The sequence below is a fragment of the Trichosurus vulpecula genome, chromosome 4 (assembly GCF_011100635.1).
Source record: "Trichosurus vulpecula isolate mTriVul1 chromosome 4, mTriVul1.pri, whole genome shotgun sequence".
NCBI classification, from domain to species: Eukaryota; Metazoa; Chordata; class Mammalia; order Diprotodontia; family Phalangeridae; genus Trichosurus; species Trichosurus vulpecula.
In genome coordinates this window covers 330,210,424-330,228,080 of record NC_050576.1, presented here as the reverse complement: position 1 = coordinate 330,228,080, position 17,657 = coordinate 330,210,424, and the positions used below count along the sequence as shown (strand labels likewise).

Here is a 17,657-nt window from a genome sequence, read left to right as displayed (position 1 = left end):
AGGTAGCTTATGAGGTCCTTTCCTAGAACTATAATCTGTAACCCAGGTCTGCCGACTTCAAGCTCACTACTCTTTTGATTAGCCTTATTATTGGAGTTTTTTTTTCATATAAAAAAACATAATGCTTACCAATTTAAAAATGTAAAACATGTCATTAAAGAAAGTTTCTATATATTCATATATTCAAAGTTTCTATATGTTCATATATTCAAAATAATCTCAAGGAAGACATTTTCAAGATACCTAAAACTGTAATGATAATTGTGTGTCTTGTGTTAATAGTAGGGAATCAATATCCCAGTAACACTAGGAAAAGTACAAACAGTTTATAAAATAATTGATTAACTTTAATTAGTGTTCTGTACTTAATTATTCTATAAAAGAAAGTCCTATATTAAATACTGGCTTAATATTTTTTAGGACAGACTGTTTCACTTTCAAAATGATTTGGAATATTCAAAATTATATAGTCTGTATAGAAAACAGTCTATATCTCTTTATCTTTTCTCTTGCATTGATGAAAATTCATTTGCTTTATTTGAATAAATCTCAACACAAATAAAAATACCCTTTTATTCTTACATAAAATGCTTTTTGGTAATGCAAAGGGTGATTATGAATGTAATGTGTGAATTCTTTTCAGAGAACTAGAAAATTAAAGTCATATTTTCATTTCATTGAATATACACTTAATGTAGATAATCCTCATGCATCAAGAAGAGAAAATGCACTTAGCCATGCTTGATGTCTTCCATTCAAAAGTGATTACTATTCTACACCAATGTATTTCTTTTCTATTATATTTATTTCAGTAAAAGATTGAATTATAATTTGGATGTAAAATAACATTAAACTATGACCTGGAAGTCTTTGAAGCTTTGAAATAAAGATAATACTTGCTTTTACTCTTTCCCCTAGATTCCGTTAACATCCTAAATATTACAGTGGTCTTTCAAGATATGTTGTAAAACATAAATGCAACGTTTTAATGAAGGTTAAAGATAAAGTGTAAAGAATTTATATTTCTTCTTTAATTCTGTTTATGTAGCTATTTCAAAATTAAAATATATACTCCTGAGAATGCCACATCATATTCGTATTTTTTGAAGAGCTAATTATTTTGTTTATTAAACTAGTGGTGAAAAAGGCAATTTCAGAAATATTTAGAAAGCACAATGCTTATAGCAACATAAGATTGAGGAAAAATCTCTGAGCTACATGTCAAAGACATTGATTCTAGTCCCAGCTTTACCATCTATATGACCTTGAGAAAAATCACTTAACTTCTTTAAATTTCAGATTCCCCATTTGTAAATTGGTATAATAGCTCTGTCTACCTCATGAGATTCTTATAAGACTCCAATGAGATAATGGATATTAAAGTACTTTGAAAACTGTAAAGTGCCAGACAAAATCGAGTATCTGGAGGTCACTTACTTATCTGGCAACCTAAACTAAATGGAATGCAGCCAAGAAATAAGGGGGGAAAAGTCTCAGAATAGCTAAAAGGCAGTTCACTAATATTGTTGCTCCTTATTCATCAGAGTCCCTCAGAGCTTCAATAGAATATATCTACTGGTATTATAGAATCAATTCTAACAAGTCCTCGTATCTAATTTTTCTAGCCCGCTAAAAATGGTATGGCAAAATACTCTGCTGACCATACAAGTAGCATCAAAAAATAGTTGCTGGCAGTTTGACAGAAATTGTGGATTATTACAGACTGTCAGGAGCAGAACCAAGATTTCAAAAAGCAAAGAAGTCTGGAGCCAGATCTTGTGGAGGAACATAACTTAGCCATCTCAGTTATGAAATCCTACAATGACAATGTACAGGGGATTTTTATACTGTTGACCTTGAGCTTTGAAAGAAGAGTTTCAAATGCTGTTTAAATAGGAAAAGGAGAATATCTTTTGCATTTTAATGCATTTTTAAAAGACCTTATCCAAAATTATTAAAATACTGTATATTTGCTTATTTTTTTTTTACAATGAAAATAGAAAGCTTCTCTTTTCTGGAAAATTTATTTCTGTGCATCACCTCATTTTTCAAGTATTCTACTCCATCTCATGTGACAAGAATTTTACTCAGTGATTACTAACTGTAAGGCACCTTATTAAGTGCTAGGTACACAAATACAAAATTTTAAAAAAAGGTTCTCCCTGCAAAACATTATATTCTGGTGGAATTCAGCTTGGAAATAGATAAATGTGAATATGCTAAAATTCAGGAGGCAGGAGGGGTCCCTAACAGCTAAGAAATTCCAGTAAGACTTCTCTAGAAAGTAGTACATGAGTTAAGCCTTGAAAGGATTTTAAAACATGGGGATGACAAGGTAAGTCACCCCAAACATGGAGGACAGTCTATGCAAAGGCACAGGGTTGGAAAATGTAAGACTAAGTTTAAGGAAGAAGAAATATGCCAGTTTGGCTGGACATATAGTGTGTAAGGGGAGATAATATGAAATAAGCCTGATAATATTAGTAAGAGCTATGCTAAAAAAAGCAAAATATCAAGGTAAAAATATTATATTTTATGTTAGGGACCATTGGAAACCAATGAGAGGTTTGAGCATGGAATTTCAGTATCGACCATTGTATTCTAATTATTTCTAACAATAAATTCTTAAGTTAGTGCCTTGGTAGCAATCTTATGTTGTCTGCTCATTTCATTGGTGTCCAACTCTTTGTAACCCCATTTGGGGTTTTCTTGGCAGACACTGGAATGGTTTGCCTTTTCCTTCTCCAGCTCATTTTGCAGTTGAGGAAACTGAAGCAAACAGAATTAAATGTCTTGCCCATGGTCATACAGGTATTAAGTGTCTAAAGTTAGATTTGATCTCAAGTCTTCCTGATTCCAGGCCCAGCACTCTATTGACTATGCTTACTGGCTGCCCCAGAAATCCTATAGTTGAACTAAAAATATAGTGTATATATTACAGGCTACTGAGATGCACTGATAAGTCAATATGCTTCCATTGCTCCATTTTCTTAAACATTTGATACAAATTATTGAGGATTTGTACAGTAACAGACTTCTTTCCCTCTTCACTGCCCTGGAGTGGGAGGGTGGGAATGAAGCAGAAATATCTAGTTGCTAATCTTTATTGCTCTGCCTCAGAGACATTGTTAGGCTTTAACACTTCAATTTCTAAATGTTACTGGAAGTTCTAGCTTTCTTCATTACTTGGCTCAAGGGCCACTTTCTACATGATGTATTTCCTGATCTCCTTGTCTGATAATACCTCCCTACCCTTTACCAAAAGTATCTTCTAGATAATATTCCAAAAAAACTTTTAACTCTAATAGCTTAAAACTTCACTAAGTCTTTTGGGACACCCTGAATTTACTTTGTAGATATTTTAAATTTACTTATATGTGTACATGTTAATTTTTCTAGATGGAATTATGAATTCCTTGATGGCAAAGACTTTCATTTTTGACTTTCTAACCTCATTACCTAACCTCAATAGTTAGCATATAGTTGACACTTAAAATAAACCCTTGTTATTTGATTAATTGACTTAAGATATGTAAATGAGATATATTTTTATAACCTTATGCCACATGTGAGTGCTTAGTAATTACTGTAATTAAAAATGCACTTTCCCCAAGCATACATATTTTTCTTTACATATGAAGTCAAGTTGGATGGTGGCACAGTGGACACAACAATGGTCCTGGAATCAAGAAGATATGGATTCAGCCCCATACACTTACTGGCTGTGACACCTTGAGCAAGTCTCTTGGCTCTGCCATAGTTTTCTTATCTGTAAAATAGAGATAATATCACCTGCCTCAGGTTGTCGAGATCAAATGAGATCCTATTTATAAAGCACTTAGCACCGTGCCTGACACATAATAGACACTATATAAATGCTTATTCCTTCCCTTTTCCTGTTTCTAAACCACTTGAATTCCATTAAATGGGGAAATGATTAATAATAACTATGCTTTTGATCATTAAAATAGTTACCACTGCTTTATACTCAAAGGGCCTGTCATCTTATCCAAGAAAATTTAGTAGAAACTATGTTGTAATATATTCCAAAAAAATATTACTCAAAGGAAATTGTTTTGACTGTTGTTAAGCATGTTAGAAGCACCAATCTCTCTTTCTTAGCACTCTAATTCCAGCTGCTGTATATACCTGAGAGTAATAAAATTGTTTTTTTACCCCCCAAATAACTTATAATTTCACCCTGTCACTAACAGTGTTTGTGACCTTTCTTTCTTGGCTTCCCCATCTGTAAAGGGGCTTCAGGCTCAATTAGGTGCCTTCCAGCTGTTACAACTCTGTGAGACTTTAACTGAAATTGCCTTTCACTCAATTAGTCCACATCAGGAAAGTTTTACTCTATTTAGTAGTGTGTATATATATGTAATAACTGTTTTTATTTTAATAATTTGATTGCAACCCTACCCTTCATAAGGAGGCAAGAGCAGGCTGATCTAAATCAATTCAGTAATGCTTTCCATGGCTTTATGAAGGGGGCAAAAGATATCTTCACTCTCATGTTGAGATGCCTTTTTGCAGCACAGTACCCCTGTGCTCACGTGTACTGCATAATTAACGTCATTGTCATATCCCATCCAATTTGCCATTTTCTTCCAAAGGGGAAAAACTATTTAACCAAATATTGATAATTGGCTCAACCCTCTACTAACATACTTGTACTTTATACAGGAGAGCTCCTTAGGAAGGAGTTTATCTTCATTGACTAAAAATATACCCAGTTACATAGTATAGACTACAATATAATTGTAAAGGAAACTAGGGCAGAGACACTTTTAATGCAAATAAAAATGACTAGTATGGTTCAATAGTTGTGGAATGAAGAGAGTGATGAACCCCACATGAAGAGAGTGGTTCACATATGGTAAGGGATCTGTCATTGTGTGTGGCTTGAAGGTGGCAATATAGATATCTCAGTAGAGCAGGAAGCTGGGCCAAGAGGCCTCTCTGCTCTCCTTCAGAAAAAGGGAGTATTGGGCTAGAAATACACGTATCTGTTCCCTTAAATATTTTAGTCTCTAAGGTATGATTGCATTCCATCTAATTTCAGATCATTTTGTCATTTCTTGGGGAAAGAGGATCCCAAGCTCTATAGCCAAGGCTTGACCCCCTTCCTACCTTCCACAACGAATACATATAGCAAATAGAAAAAAAAAACCCATTTATCAAATAGTAGCAAAACAGAAATCAGGGAAGTTATACATGGGAAACTATATACCAGACAATACTGAATGAAGTGGTGTTCCCATTGGCAGCTTGATAGCTCAGCTCAACCAAGAGGGTGTGTCCTAGATTTTACCCAGACGGAAACTTCCCAAAGTCTCTAGCATACCAAGCTGGAAATAAGGATATGATGGAGGCTGCCAGGTCCTCTCATGTCTTTCCGGAGTCTTTTCTTTCCACAACCTAAAGTGAGGTTAGTCTTTTTCCTCTTCTTTTTCGCAACTTTGGAAGCAAGGGACACCTGGATGATCAATCCCCAAAGTGGGACTGGCCGAGAACTGATGCTCTCACTTCTCACCTCTCACCACCCCTACCCCATCTCTCCTGCAGGGCAGGACATTAATCTCCCCCAGTAAGGATGTACCAACAGGCTATGTGAAGGGGGTTACAGTTGTTATTGTACTTTTCCACTTACTAAGCCATTCTACACTATAATGTAATCTTTTTTTTCCAGGTCATTCAGACACTGTAAATTACATAGATAATTGCTAGTTAACAAACAGTTTATTTAGTGGGAAAATCTAGCTCAATATATACACTTCTAAAGAGCAGAGAAGGTCAATGAAATGACTCATTGGATAGAAGGCTGGACCTAAAGTCAGAAGACCTGAATTAAAATCTGGCCTCAGACACTTACTTAGACAAGTTACTTAACCCTGTTTGCCTCAGTTTCTTCATATGTAAAATGAGCTGGAGAAGGAAAAGGTAAACTACTCCAGTATCTTTGCCAAGAAAACCACAAATGGGGTCATGATGAGTTGGAGACGACTGAAAAACAACTGAACAACAAAAGAGGGCAGAGATGGCATCATGTTCATCTTTGTATCCTTAGTGAGCAGCACAGGGCCTTAAGCAGTGTGTGTGGGGGTGTGAGTTAATATTTCCATATATATGTGTGTGTGTATATATATATATATATATATGTGAGAGATCAGTAATTAGTGCAGAGTTACTCATCAAAATTTAAAGGAAATTGAGAGAATTCATGTTCATTCAAAAAGGCAAACAATGGAATTTAACACTTAGTTATCTAGAATAATTAGTTAAGTTGGAAACCTACCAGATGGCATGTTTCTTTTCCATGACACACTAGGAAAGATCTTCCTTAGTCCTGGCTTTCACTGTTTCTTCCTCCACAACAACTTTATGATGTTCTAGTCCTCCATTCATATGAGAGAGCAACATATGGTCTTTCCTCATAATGGGGCTTTATATCCTGAGATATTTAACCTATGTTTCCAAATTTTTTCCTGATTCCCAGCTACTAGTGTTCCCAAAAATTACATTACATTTACTTTACAAAATTCTGTATTTTATGTGTTATGTCCTACTACGACCTCTGCCATCACCACCACAGAATATAAACTCCTTTTGGGCAGAGCTTACATTTTTTCTTTTTATTCTTAATATCTATCATAGTGTCTAAGACATAGTGGGTACTCAATAAATGCTTGTTTGTTGACTAATGCTTGTCCCCTTTAACAGAATTGCTAGTAATGATTTTCATGAAGATGCACACATGCCTTAATATATTTCCGTGTTATCTTTTACCAACATAAAGGGAATAATAACAAAAAAGGAGGGGGTGATGGTCTCAGTATTAATTTAGATCAGATAATTTGGCAGTTCTTTCCCTAAAGTCATGCTCAGTTACTTTATCTTGCCATTGAAGTGACCTTGAGTCGTTGGCGACTGTGGTATTGGAGTTCTGGAAATTTTCATTAAGATGAAAACACTTGGACTATGTGTCCATAATCCAAAGATCTAATTACTTAGGTTTGCAGAGATATGTCATGTAAAAAGAGGAAGCATGGTATAGTTGGTTGATAGAGAAACTACCCTGAAGTCAGAAAAACCTGGGTTCAATTTTGACCTTTGATCTCTGGGCAAATCAAAGACTCTCATTGCCCTAGGTCATTTTAAGAGCTTAAAGTTGCCTAGAATGTGCAAGCCTATATTGGTAAAGGAAGTTTCTTCATTTAGAAGTTCTTCATACCAGTAAAAACAATAGGCCTAGTTAAAAGCCCATCACCAAAAGCTTGGCTAAAGCAAATTGTAAAGATCACAGACCAAGGTATATGGGAATTGTTTTTTACATTAGTAAAGAAAATGTCCACCCCAATGAAGCTATAGGTGCTTGAATGCTGAAGAAATTTACTCACTTGAATTGCTGGTCTTGGATTAAATCGGTAGCATTTCATATCATTATTACTTAATTCAAGTCTTCAAGAATCCATTTTTAAATATTGGCTTGTGTTCTTCCATTGACACGAATAATAGCTCCTTTATGGCTTGATAAGTGGCATCTGAGTTTCTGTGAACAAATCATTATTTTAGAGCCAACCTACTGAGGAGTTCATTCATAGATCATTATAACTTATTTATGAATAAATATTGCAAAATGGTTGGGGATCCCTATTCCCTTTAGTAAACAGAAAAGGAAATTAATGTGACATAGGGAACTTCAGTTACCTTACTTAAGTCAAAACTTATGGATTTATTGAAGATCTAGAGATTATAATGTACTTCCTCGATGTTGATATTCAGCACATCTTCAATTTTAATGAAACATGGAAATAAATTCAGGTCAGAATTCATGGAGTGTTTAAGATGATAAAAGCTTCCATGTGAATAATTGTTTCACTGCTGGGAGCTTTTGTAGACTGCATTGCCAAATTCTTGGACTTTATAATGTTCCTATTGGTTAACTTCACTGTGTTCAAAGGAAGACAACTAGTTAGAAACCAACTTAATGAGCAATATATGTGGAAAGTTAACACAAAGGGCAATTAGAAATATTTTTATCATGGAAAATACTAAAGATATTTGGAGCAACACTTGTTATACGTCTAGGGGAATTGAATGGTAGTTGAACAAGAATTTTTAAAGGTTCTCACAGAATAGATTCATAACGCAGACATGAGTGATTTAATGGTCTTAGAAAAATGGTTATGTAATTGTCTATATGGGAAGATTACTGACATAAAGTTATCATCCAAACAAATTAAGCAAAACATTCCACTAGTGGAGGAGAGTGGGAGGAATAAGACTTGGACTATACATAATTCATTAGATAATTGGCTGAAATGGTCTTGGCCCATTATATTTGCTTATTCCAATTTATTCCCAGTCATTTTAATGATATGGGTTGCAGGATCTGTGGTAGCTATGTTCCTGATTCCTTCCTCTACACCCCAGTTAAAGATGACCCATAGTGAATAGCATGGACTTAATATTTTAGTCCCTTTGCTTTGGATATCCTTATCCAGAATGCTTGATGTTTTGAAATGTTTGAGGTAGCACCAGCAAAGAGTTATTAATATTGTCCATTGAACATGATAGACTTTAGTTTACATTATCACACAATGACAAAGCAGGTATGGGTAGGCATGGGGTCAACATTAGCAGACTGATTGCAGTCCACTGGACAAAATGATCAATTATTTCCATCATTAGGATAATTTTCTTTTTTTTAATTAATGAATTTATTTTTAAATTTAATTTATTTAATATATTTAGTTTTCAGCACTGATTTTCACAAGAGTTTGAATTACAAATTTTCTCCCCATTTCTACCCTCCCGCCCACTCCAAGATGGCGTATATTCTGGTTGCACCATTCCCCAGTCAGCCCTCCCATCTGTCACCCCACTCCCTTCCCATCCCCTTTCCCTTCTTCTCTTGTAGGGCAAGATAAATTTCTATGCCCCATTTCCTGTGTATCTTATTTCCTAGTTGCATGCAAAAACTTTTTTCTTTGTTGTTGTTTTTGAACATCTGTTTTTAAAACTTTGAGTTCCAAGTTCTCTCCCCTCTTCCCTCCCCGCCCACCCTCCCTAAGAAGGCAAGCAATTCAACATAGACCACATGCGTATCATTATGTAAAACCCTTCCACTATACTCATGTTGTGAAAGATTAAATATGTTTTGCTCCTTCCTAAACTATCCCCCTTTATTGAATTTTCTCCCTTGACCCTGTCCCTTTTCGAAAATGTTTGTTTTTGATTACCTCCTCCCCCCATCTGCCCTCCCTTCTATCATCCCCCCTTTTTTATCTTCTTCCTCCTTCTTTCCTGTGGGCTAAGATACCCAATTGAGTGTGTATGTTATTCCCTCCTCAGGTCAAATCCGATGAGAGCAAGATTTACTCATTCCTCCTCCCCTGCCCCCTCTTCCCTTCCTAGAGAACCACTTTTTCTTGCCACTTTTATGTGAGATAATTTACCCCATTCTATCTCTCCCTTTCTCCATCTCTCAATATATTCCTCTCTTATCCCTTAAATTGATTTTATTTTTTTAGTTATCATCCCTTCATATTCAACTTACCCTGTGCCCTCTGTGTGTGTATGTATATATATGATATATATGTATGTGTGTGTGTATATATAAATATACATACACACACACACAGAGATATACACACACACACACACATATATATATACGCACCTACATATATACATACATGGACATACACATATGTATATATATGTATACACACACACACACACACACACATATATATATATATATATATATATATAACATATTCCTTTCATCTACTATGATATTGAGGTCTCATGAATTATACAAATCATTTTTCCATGTAGGAATGTAAACAAAACAGTTGAACTTTAGTAAGTCCCTTATTATTTCTCTTTCTTGTTTACCTTTTCATGCTTCTCTTGATTCTTGTGTTTGAAAGTCAAATTTTCTATTCAGCTCTGGACTTTTCACTGAGAAAGCTTGAAAGTCCTCTATTTTATTGAAAATCCATATTTTGCCTTGGAGCATGATACTCAGTTTTGCTGGGTAGGTGATTCTTGGTTTTAATCCTAGCTCCATTGGCCTCCGGAATATTGTATTCCAAGCCCTTCAGTCCCTTAATGTGGAAGCTGCCAGATCCTGTGTTATCCTGATTGTTTTTCCACAATACTCAAATTTTTCTTTCTGGGTGCTTGAAGTATTTTCTCCTTGACCTGGGAGCTCTGAAATTTGGCAACAATGTTCCTAGGAGTTTTGTTTTTGGGATCTATTTGAGGAGGCGATCGGTGGATTCTTTCAATTTCTATTTTACCCTCTGGCTCTAGAGGGTATCAAGGGCAGTTCTCCTTGATAATTTCTTGAAAGATGATATCTAGGCTCTTTTTTTGATCATGGCTTTCAGGTAGTCCAATAATTTTTAAATTATCTCTCCTGGATCTATTTTCTAGGTCAGTGGTTTTTCCAATGAGATATTTCACATTGTCTTCCAGTTTTTCAATCCTTTGGTTCTGTTTTATAATATCTTGATTTCTCATAAAGTCACTAGCTTCTTTGTTCCAATCTCATTTTTAAGATAGTATTTTCTTCAGTGGTCTTTTGGACCTCCTTTTCCATTTGGGTAATTCTGTCTTTCAAGGCATTCTTCTCCTCATTGGCTTTTTGGAGCTCTTTTGCCATTTGAGTTAGTCTATTTTTTAAAGTGTTGTTTTCTTCAATATTTTTTTCAGTATTTTTTGGGGTCTCCTTTAGCAAGTCACTGACTTGTTTTTCATGGTTTTCTTGAATACTTCTCATTTCTCTTCCCAATTTTTCCTCTACTTCTCTAACTTGCTTTTCCAAATTCTTTTTGACCTCTTCCATGGCCTGAGACCATTTCATGTTTTTCTTGGAGGCTTTTGTTGTAGGTTCTTTGACTTTGTTGACTTCTTTAGGCTGTATGTTTTGGTTTTCTTTGTCACCAAAGAAAGATTCCAAAGTCTGAGACTGAATCTGAGTGCATTTTTGCTGCCTGGCCATGTTCCCAGCCAACTTACTTGACCCTTGAGTTTTTCTCTGGGGTTTGACTGTTTGTAGAGCAAAGAGTACTTTGTTCCAAGCTTGAGGGGATGCGCTGTTGATTTCAGAGCTATTTCTATACAGCCAGCTCTGTCAACCCAGCACTCTTCCTTCCTCAAGAACCACCAACCCGGACCTGACACAAATCTTCAGCAGGCTCTGCACTCCTGCTCTGATCTGCCACTTAATTCCTCCCACCACGTGGACCTGGGGCCGGAAGTAACTGCAGCTGTAGTTTTGTAGCTGCACCTCCCCCGCTGCCCCTGGGGCAGTGGCCTAACCACGAACTCTGTCCCCCGCAGCTTTTCCCACTAACCTTCTCTGTTGTCTTTGGTGTTTGTGGGTTAAGAAGTCTGGTAACTGCCACAGCTCAGTGATTCAGAGCGCTAGAGCCTGTTCCAGCCTGCTGCTGGTCTGGTTGGTCCTGCCATCCCCCACGCTGAGCTCCATTCCCTTCTGCTCTGTGCATGATAGACTTCATCTAGCGACCATCCAGGCTGTCCTGGGCTAGATCCCTGCTTCCCTCTGCTATTTTGTGGGTTCTGCATTTCTAGAATTTTTTCAGAGCCATTTTTTATAGTTTTTTGGAGGGACCTGGCAGGGAGCTCACGCAAGTCCCTGCTTTTCAGCTGCCATCTTGGCTCTGCCCCTGGATGTGTCTAGGATCATTTTCAATAGGCTGTTTTAGCATTTTCTTATATTTTATGTAAACAACACGAGGGAATCTTTTAACATTGTCAGCAACAGATTTTTAAAACATGACAACTTTCTGGAAATGATAGATTTTAAGGGGAGGAAAAGCAAAGAGGCTATAAATGATTTTCCATTTTGGAAAATAATTAGGATTTCAATGAAACTGAATTTAAAAAAAAACTGATTAGGGATGGGGGGAGGGGCATAGCAACATTGTCAATGACCCTTCTTTCACCTGGTAGAAAAAATAGAAATTTTGAAGGAAAGCTTCATGTCACACTTTAATGAACTGGTTATAACAACTGACATTTGGTTTGGAAACTCTTTAGAGGAAAAATATTTATATTTACTAGCCTAACTTCTTGCTGGTTCCCAAAATCTAGACTTTTACTAAGCTTCGCTATTTTGCAATTCTGACTCCTCATCTCAAAATATTCTACTTTTGTAGAGAAAACTAGTGGAACGCTGACTTTACTTTTGACAATTATACCATTTACTACTTGAGACTTATATTATTTTCTTAACCATTTTATATTTTGAAATGTGTCTTCTCAGGAGTATATTTTCAAACACTTTCCTTTCAGGCAGTATATTTTCTGATTAACTCTTGGGTGAAATGTGTTTAGAAACATTTTAGAACTTAAATCAAGAGGTTTGAATCTGAACCAATCTCTCTTCCAATCTTTGTATCTTTGTGACCAGCTTTTTAATTACTTGACTGTATAATCTCTTGGATATGCCACACACACACACCCACACACACCCACACCCCCCCACACACACTCAGTATATGTATGTATACATATATACATACATATAAATAAATGTGTATATGTGTGTGTTCCTATTCTTGTTTCTATTTAGATTTATGTCTGTACTTATCTCTTTAGGGTATATATTGGGGTAGTGAGAAATATAATAAATAAAAATTACTATCATTTTAAAAAGAGGCTCTCATTTCTGCTGCTGTAGCAATGGTCAGATTTTACTATCTTAAAATCTTTATAGTGGCATGTAAATTACTTAGGACAACGAGTAGTTTTGATAGGATTACATTTTGTGATAGTAATTACCATGAGTCTATACTTCTACTGACACTATAGTGACTCAAGATATCTGAACTTAACTATATGAAATCAAATTGCAATAGTTTCCTGACTTTCAGTGAGTACTTTGGCACTTAAGTGCTAGATTTCCTACTATACATAACACACACACACACACACACACACACACACACACACACACACACATGTTTCATTGCTCTCCTTGGTTATATTTTAAAATCTTTGGTTTTTAAGTATTAATATTACTCTAAGGAAATGCACCAAAGTTATAGCTCTTAAAGTTCATAATTCAATTACTATGAGAGATATTGCAGTAATTGTGGGTTTGGGGAAATCAAGCATTTCAAGAATCATTCAAGCTTGCAATGAAACAGGATTGGTTATACAGAAAAAAGAGGAAAGTGTGTTAAAGAAGAAAAATATCAAGAATTGGCAAGATATTACTGCAAAATAGAATAATTAATTCTTATGGGAAAACAAAATGCTCTTTAAAATACCGTCATAAATTAAGTGATTACTATTCATTTTCTACAGTGAAGCATAGGCTTCTTAAAGTTGGAGTAACAGAGAGAAGATCAATCTAAAAAGAAAAACAGTTGCTTTTCATGATTACAAAGAAAAACTTATAATTTGCAAGAAAATACAAAGATTGAGTAGTGAAAATTAGGAAAATATAATTTTTCTTCATAAAACTCAATTTTTCATTCAAGGCTATACCAAAACTATTATACAAATTGTAGTTGTGCGTGGAAGATATGGGTATCTTTTAATCAATCTGCAAAACATCTCCTCCCAAAAATGAAGGATTTTTTTAAACTTTCAATGGGCTTAGAAATCTTGTCTTCATTAAAGGAGGAGCTTATGTTTATTTTTTTATCTTTGAATGTTTTATTTATCTTTCAATTTTCCTGTATTTATCACATCACCTTGAACTTAGAAGGCTACTTTAAATAAATCATTGTTTAATGAATGAATATGCTACTGAGGAGCAGTTTTTAACCAACTGAAAGCAACTACAATTAGGTATATTTTCCTTTCTACTCAGCCTGCATCAAATCTCCACATGTCTAAAATGTGTTTCCCATTTTTATATTTTAGGTTATATTCAGTTGGAGGTCGTGATGGTAGTTCTTGTTTGAGTTCAATGGAATACTATGACCCTCATACCAACAAGTGGAACATGTGTGCACCAATGTGTAAAAGAAGAGGAGGAGTAGGAGTGGCCACCTGTGATGGTTTTCTTTATGCAGTAGGAGGCCATGATGCACCTGCTTCAAATCATTGTTCCCGTCTGTTAGACTATGTGGAAAGGTAAGATTTAAGAATGCTGTTATATGTGACACAGACAAAGCGAAGTGGAGAATTAATTCATGCCACCTTCAGATCTGGAAAAAGATAAAATCCCAAAGTATTACTATTCTTAAGTAATCAAATATAAATATTTCGTCTAAGTCCCCAGTGCACTTAGTTTGTTAAACAACATTTTTATATGCAAAATATATTATTTATATTATTATAATCAAGTAAAGCTTTATTATTTAATGGGACCTGACATCTCTATGGTATAAATGCTGTGACCCCAAAATGATATGATATAATACTTTAAAATTAATCTTAAGTATACAGTGTATATTTTCCTGGTTAAATTAATTTTAAATTATTAAAGCTAAGCATTTTTAAAACAGTTGTTGAACTAGTTAAATGCACATTGATTTGTTACTTTAATTCTGTTTTTCTTTTTTTTTGCCTTTGGGTATTCTACATTTATATACATTGGGTGCTATTACTCTAAAATGTTATGGAAATCTTAAATATTATAGAAATGATAGTTGCTGTTGTTATTTTCTTTGGTCTAGTCTCCTAGAACCTTATGTTCTTCCAGGACTATTTTTGTAACAAGCAGAATTAGTTATTCTGATTGGGTGAGACCATATTATGGCTGGGTGATGAGATACTCTGCTAGGGTATGTATTTTTCCTTTTTTCCTGAATAAATAATTGCTTAGGAAGTTGGCAAAAGAATGGCTATGGCTGCAGGTTTATCCATGTTTCCCAGAAACCCCTTGAATTGGTATTATCTGTGCAGTCACATAATTTTATTTCTGAGATTGTGTCACATGAAAGTCTTAGGTTGTACTCAGGGGTGGGGAGTGGTAAGTGAGTGTGAATACGGGAAGGGCAAAGAAATAATAAGTTGCTCTTCCTGACATAACAGTACTTGACACCAGAGCCGTGACTAGGTTGAGGCTACTGGGGCCTTCTCTTGAGGCATCAAAATTTAAACAGATTACATTCCTGTGACAAGTAGAAAGAAATGCACTTAACATCTAGTTAGCAAGTATGCTTATTTATAATAGGGGAAAGCTACCAGATAATGCTTCTGTGGTTGTCCCCTGGATGAGCTCCTACTCAGTCCAGCCAAGTCCTAGTCTCTTGCCCGGTAGTGGTTTTTCCAACAGCAAACTTAAAAAGTTCCACCGGTTAGGATAGTGTCTTGGGATTTTTGATTCCATGGGACTTCATTTTCCAACATCCAAGATTTCTTTTTGTGTTCTTTCCATACCTCCCTTAAACTATTTGCACCCTGCCGGAATTCCTAGTTATGACTCCTCGTTGTTACTCAAAAAATAAAATGATGATTAGAGTTCAATGAAGCTGATTTTCCTCTTTGGACTCATGAAATCATGTCTAGTGGTTCTAAGGGTCTACCTTTCCTAGGAATATTATAGAAAGAATTAGTCACCATCCACTCCTACTCCATTTTTTTTTGCTGGGTGATCTAATACCTGAAAGAAAAGTAATATTAGTCTCTCACTTCATAAGGAGGATAACCAGCTTCTTTAAAAGAGTGATCAAATTTGATACTTCCTGACCAAAAGTATATGGATAGGCACTAGTTGCATAGATACCAGCCTGAAAAATCTACTAACAAAGGAATTTAATCATTGAAATCTATAATCCAAAAGAAAATAAAATCATATTCTCCACGAATTTGATGTCTCCCTTCTCCAGATCTCTACTTTTCCTTAGCTTTTGGTTTCTATCTTTTGAGCTGATAGCCATGAAGTTAAGACATGGAGAGCAGTACAGTCAGCTATAGAAAATTTAGATATATTACCACTGTGTTAGTATTACTGGGTTTGAAAATAAAGTTCAGTGTGATGATAGGCTTATATTCCATGCCCAGATGGCTAGTCTTCTGCAAGGTTATACCTCGGCCATAAAGCAAAGTGCACAGAGTTGCTGCTCCTAGGCAATGAGTGCTATGTCTCCTATGTACCCACATACCAATTTGCCCTGGGATATGAATTACATCTTCACTCATCTGGGCAGCTAGGTGGCACAGTGGATAAAGCACTGGGCCTGAATTCAGAAAGACTCATCTTCCTGAGTTCAAATATGGCTTCAGATACTTACTAGCTGTGTGACCCTGGGCAAGTCACTTAACCTTCTGCCTCAGCTCCTCATCAGTAAAATGAGCTGGAAATGGCAAGCCACTCCAGTGTCTTTACCCAGAAAACCACAAAAGGGGTCACAAAGAGTCAGACACAACTGAACAACAACATTGTGTTATAATGGAGAGATCTGTGGATTCAGAGTCAGAAGACATCCAGAGGAGAGAGACCAGGATAGTGAACAACCTAGGTCATCTGTGATAAGGAACGTTTATCCTGAAGTAAAGAATATTTGGAGAATAGAGGAATGGGAATTCCATAACAGTTATTGCAAGAATCTGAAGGTCTTCCTCAAAGGAAAATGGGGAATAGCCCTTGTTCTTTTTGGCCCTAGAGGACAGACCTAAGAACAAGGGGACCGAAACTTACAGAAAGGTAAATCTCGAGCTGATATAAAGAAGAAACAAACTTTCCAGATAATTAGAGCTTTTCAAAAGTTAAGTGAGAAAGTTCTCTTTGGTTAGAAGTCTTTAACTATGGGTCAAGATGACTGACCACATATCTGGTATATTATTGAGGGAATTTCTATTTGAAGGAAGAAAGGAAAGAAGGAAGGAAGCAAGCACTTATTAAATGCATACTATGTACCAGATGCTCTACTGAGTGCTAGAGATGCAAAATATATACAAAAAGAAAAACAGACCTTGTTCTCTGGAAGCTTTGGAAGACAACACACAAATATAAAAGAGAAGGCTGAAAAGTGGTGGGTGGGTGGGAGTAGGTGGAGAGAGAATGAGAGTAGCCATCATATTATTGTTGTTTAATCATTTCAGTGGTGTCCTACTCTTAGTGACAGGGGCAGGGTGGGGGTGGGGGTGGGGGGATGGTCTTGACAGAGGTATTGGAGCGCTTTGCCAATTCCTTCTTCAGCTCATTTTACAGATGAAGAATTGAGGCAAATATGGTTAAATGACTTTCCCAGTGTCACACAACTAATAAATGTCTGAGGATGAATTTGAACTCTTGAATATGAGTCTTCTTAATTCCAAACCCAGTGATCTATCCACTGTGCCACCTAGCTCCCACTAGGAAAGGCTTTTTGAAGTCTGGAGCCAGGATTAGGGCCGGGAGAAGAATGAAGGCTGAAGAACTCACCAGTGGAATATGTTGGGGGCCAGGAAGGGGATAGAAGGTTCCATCTACTGATGACACAGCAACGGGCCCATGGTTTGAAAGTCTGGAAGCTAAGAATGAGGCAGGAATAGCATACTCTATCGTAGTCATATGACTTGGTTTTTATGACCTTTGAGTGCCTCAGAGTTCCAATGCTGAAATCTCTTTTTGGTACTGAAATTCTGTGATTCAGTAAATGAGTTTGAATTGCAGGCTTCTTAGTTACTGGCTATGTGACACTGAGCAAGTCACTTAACACTTCCATGCCTCATTT

The 17,657-nt window shown here is 36.0% G+C and overlaps 1 protein-coding gene across 2 annotated transcripts in view; it reads left to right on the top strand.

The window, feature by feature from the left end:
• KLHL1 (kelch like family member 1) overlaps window positions 1–17,657 on the top strand; it is a 563,316-nt gene that overhangs the window by 513,162 nt on the left and 32,497 nt on the right. For both annotated transcript variants that reach the window (XM_036757924.1, XM_036757923.1), the window contains one exon: window positions 13,915–14,127. In XM_036757924.1, coding sequence (XP_036613819.1) covers window positions 13,915–14,127 — 213 coding nt within the window. The remainder of the gene's footprint in view (window positions 1–13,914; window positions 14,128–17,657) is intronic.